This window comes from Amphimedon queenslandica, unplaced genomic scaffold, assembly GCF_000090795.2.
Source record: "Amphimedon queenslandica unplaced genomic scaffold, v1.1 AMPQUscaffold_13074, whole genome shotgun sequence".
Taxonomy (NCBI): domain Eukaryota; kingdom Metazoa; phylum Porifera; class Demospongiae; order Haplosclerida; family Niphatidae; genus Amphimedon; species Amphimedon queenslandica.
In genome coordinates, this window is record NW_003546690.1 from 76933 (window position 1) to 81237 (window position 4305).

General features: G+C 31.9%; 1 protein-coding gene across 1 annotated transcript; it reads left to right on the plus strand.

The window, feature by feature from the left end:
- The first annotated feature begins 37 nt into the window (after positions 1–37).
- LOC109585391 (uncharacterized) lies at positions 38–2130 on the plus strand. The gene is made up of 5 exons (XM_020001457.1): positions 38–201; positions 1073–1384; positions 1445–1726; positions 1777–1832; positions 1877–2130. Exons 1-5 carry the CDS (start codon positions 135–137, stop codon positions 2087–2089), a joined length of 930 nt encoding a protein of 309 aa, XP_019857016.1. The 5' UTR covers positions 38–134; the 3' UTR covers positions 2090–2130.
- Positions 2131–4305: the final 2175 nt, after the last annotated feature.

Genomic DNA, 4305 nt, shown 5'->3' on the forward strand with positions numbered 1-4305 from the left:
AGTACAGTAGACCCGGCAACCGTATCTTGCGGCAAGACCGCCTTTCCGGAGTTATTTCATTAATATACGGAGCTTGTTATTTGTAATTGTCTCTTATGTCTTATGTTCTTGGTTAAATTGTTCTGGAGTGATCTATGAAGTCTAAAAGTGTTCTGTTCTACATTTTAATAAGCCTGTGCTTTTTAAAATGTGAACTTGCCGGTGAGTGTTAGTAATAGACTCTCTACGCTTTTAAAAATAACCATGAAGTGCGTCTGTGCGCGAGGCGTACGTGATGGGTTTAGACTTGGGTGATATATGTGAATTTTGTCAAGTTCCTCAGTGTAGTTAAGAGTAGTGTATTCATGGTTAAATGAAGGTGGTATTATTGTTACCTCTGCCACGCCTAGGTGTATAGACAAGAGTATATTTACTAGGCGAATGTATAACATTAAGGGGCGAGCAAAATGATTAACATCATTATTTTTGATTAACAATATACAATGTCTATATAGACAATAAATGTAGTGGCTTTTAAATGTTGAATGTTGATGTCAATACACTAATGCAGAATTTGCATGGAAGGAATTTCATCGGCTTGTTCTAGCTTTATGAGTTAAGAATCTCTGCAGTTATATAGATCTAGCATGGAAGATACATGTGTAGTTAGTCTCAGAAGCCATAAGGAGACTCCATTTGTTGTCTTTGGGCGTGACAAGACCTATCTCTAGCATTTGGACCTCCTCGCTCTTTTCTCCTCCTCAGTCTCGTTCCTTCTTCTCTCCTGATCACGCTCATTAAGAAGAAGTCGATGAGCTGCATCTTCTTGTGAATTACTCATCTTAAGCTTCTTTACCAATTGATGATTTCTTGCTTTACTTTCACGTGGTACTGCAATTATCAAAATTATCATTTTAAAAAGTGTAACAAAATAATTTTTATAGATGCATAAATAGGGTGACATACGTGTACATATATAAACATACTCACATACTCATGTCGTTTATGTGGGGCTCGCTTTTACTTGTCCCAATTATTATGAATTTATTTCTAATTCATATTGACCATTTTTTATTGTGGTAATGCTTTCTAGTCATTACTTTGCCTCTTGAACCGGCAACAGCTCATATTGACACTGAAGCAATATTTACTTGTGAGGGAACTGGTGACATATTGAATTGGTTGGTAGAAAGTGTTTCACTAACTGACTCCATTAAACAACAAAGAGAAGTAACAGTCACTACTACTAATATTGGTAATACTGACTTCTCATCAGTACTGACAGTAAAGGCAATACCTATTAATGATGGTCTGGGAATTGGCTGTGAAGTCATTTCTTATAATCTCTCAAATCCTTTTAATCCTTTTAATCGTGTTGTATCAGGTAGTGCATTAACTATCAGAGGTTAGTTATGTCAGTAATATAATATGTAATATAATGTTATATTTTTCATTATAATTATAGGCATATCATCAGTTGAAAATTTGAACATAAATTTCACTTCAAATGCTTCATTAATAACATGGTCACCTCCTCTTTATTTCTCAAATGATATTCCTCATGGATCTCCTGTTAGCTATCAAGTATTAGTTACTGATGATGAAAGAGATATTATACTGGATCAAACTACACCTAATACAAATATTACAGTTCCTAATGTTTCAGAATGTGACACATTTAACGTCAGTGTAACAGCAATACTGGATCAATATACTTCCATTGATGATGCTAACAAGACAAATGGAAGTAAGTACATTTATAAGAAAATATAAATATATCAAGTATTATTGTTTTAGGCTTTTCAATTGCTGAATACGATGCACAGCCATTGATACCTTCTATTTCTTTTGAAGTAATTATTTTATTTTACTTTATTAATTTTTTGAATATTTACAGCTTGGTTGTCCTCCATCAAGAAGCCTTGTTTCACTAATGGATGGGAATACTGAAGTTACTGATATTATTAACGAAACTGATCATATAATTAGATTCAAGTTGTCACCTTTCAGACGTTATGAACTAACTGCTGTTGTTGAGAACCTTAGAGGAAAGACCAGAGCAACTTACAACACTTCAATATGTAAAATAATAATTATAATGAATTATTGATTTCTATTAATACATATTCTTTAATAGCTACATTTCATACAGAAAATATTATCATCAACTCTTCATATACCAATGGATCAGTTAGTGTACAGTGTGTGTTTGTATCAGGATCAACTGCTGATGGATGTCATGTGATATTTACTGATACTAGTAATGGAAGGAATGAATCCTTTAATATAACTGGACTTACACTGGTAGCACTACCAGCAGCTGGTAATTACACAGTGACAGCTTATGACATCATTAACAGAGCATTATATGGACCTGCTGTGTTTTATACTACACTGGTTGAAATTATTAAAGTGAAACCTTCTACTTCCACCTTTTCTATTATTATAAGTATGTGACAATTACAATGCGTCAATATCTGAAGATCATTGTAGATACAAATGCTGATACTGGCAAGAGTCAGACAGTACCTTTCCATTCATCGTCATTGACAACATCAGGTACAAATATTAATGGGTCATTTGATCATGATTTCATTGTATACTCTTGTTATTATGCAGACATACATGTAGCTACAACTCCCAGTACTTATAGTAATGATCATACCATGTCATCACAGGATAGTAATACAGTGCCATTACTTTATATTATTATAGCTATTATTGGAGCTATGATACTCACAATTATAATGATAGTAATAGTTACTATTGTTGTATTACAATCATTGACAAGGAAAAGAAATGAAGGTGAGATCATGAATAATAATAGATCTAATTAATTACAGGCTCATTTTCTTTGTATTGATAGTAACTGAAGAAAGAATTATTATTAATCCAGCATATGCACAAGGTCAGTATAATTATAATGAACTGAATTTATGTTTAATATTAAATCTGTTATTAGTTATACCAGCTCCAGAGTTTCCTCATTATGTCAATTCACAAAGCTCAAAAGTCCTAACAAATAATAATCCAGCATATGAGACTGTGCTTTTTAATGCTAATAATAATGATGATCTAGTATATGAAACTGTTCAGTAATTAAGCTCTTTTCATTTTGCTTTTCAGCTTCAACAAAATAAGAGTAATGTCAGTAATGAGTGGATTTAATTTTGCAATTTGTTGTAATATTTTCACTTTTAAACTCCAACAATAATAAACAATAAACAACCACAAAATAAATGACAGCAGCTGCAAGAATATTTCATAGTTAATAGGCAATGGGTTGACTTGAAGTTTTCACATTTCAAAATCGGTATTCTTGTTAAAAGCTGTGAGCATAGGTTGGTTTCATAATTATAAATTGTGACCAAAAGGTACCTTATGGCAGGTAGTGAAATTTGTCTTTGTAGGCAAAAACAGCCAACTTCCTGAACTCCAGTTATCATAAAATTACTCCACAGGATGCAAAAAGTTACTATGTAACTCTAAGAAACAATGACTGTCCAACAAAGCACTCACAGGTTAATATTTTTCATTATAATGAAGAATTTAAAATCTGGCATAAGGTACCTGTTTGTGAATTATGGTCACAATTAGAGAGTCCATTTCTTTCTCTTCACTTGCGAAATGATGGTCGCTCTTTCTTGCTTCACTGACAAGGAAATTAGCAGCTGTCTGAACAATAGAGACTGCGTGATAAGAATGGTTCATGGATTAAGCTGTCGTCCATTCAAATATGTTCTTTTCAGGATGCCACTGGACGCCATAAAATGGATAGTGTATAGCTACATAGAGAGAATAGAAAATGGAGGAATAAATAATAAATAATGTATTATTAATGTTTGCTTGCCTTCTATTGATAAATTCATTTCCTTTTCTGTCAAAATTAGTTAATAAAACTGTGTAAAATTCATTCAAAAAAGACATCCCTTTGAAACTCTCAAATAATTAATGAGCCATTGCGTGGGTGTTAAAGTCATGCTTTTAGCTCAGTATCTCATTCATTTAAAGTAAACTTTCAAGGCAATTTTTTACAAAATATAACCTTCATCTACTTTAATAATTTATGTAATTGAAACAGCAAAAGTATGGCTTTTTCATCAGTTAGAAAATATTTTTAAAAATTTCTGATTTTTTTCCTAAAGCTATATATAAGCTTTATGATAATATTAAACTTTTTGTAGTAAATTTGGCCAAAAATCAAATTTTAGCTGGTAAAAACTCACCTGATAATTTGTCTATTTTTTTCAGCTTTTGGCAAAAAACCCAAAAATTTCTAAAAATAATTTTAGCTCATAAAAAGACCATACTTTTACTGTTTCAATT

Excerpts from the sequence above, each read along its gene's own strand:
- LOC109585391 (XM_020001457.1), top strand. The coding sequence starts at position 135 with ATGAAGTCTAAAAGTGTTCTGTTCTACATTTTAATAAGCCTGTGCTTT. Across the intron at positions 1,727-1,776 it reads TGCTAACAAGACAAATGGAA|GCTTTTCAATTGCTGAATAC; the intron begins GTAAGTACATTT and ends TTATTGTTTTAG. Across the intron at positions 1,833-1,876 it reads TACCTTCTATTTCTTTTGAA|CTTGGTTGTCCTCCATCAAG; the intron begins GTAATTATTTTA and ends GAATATTTACAG.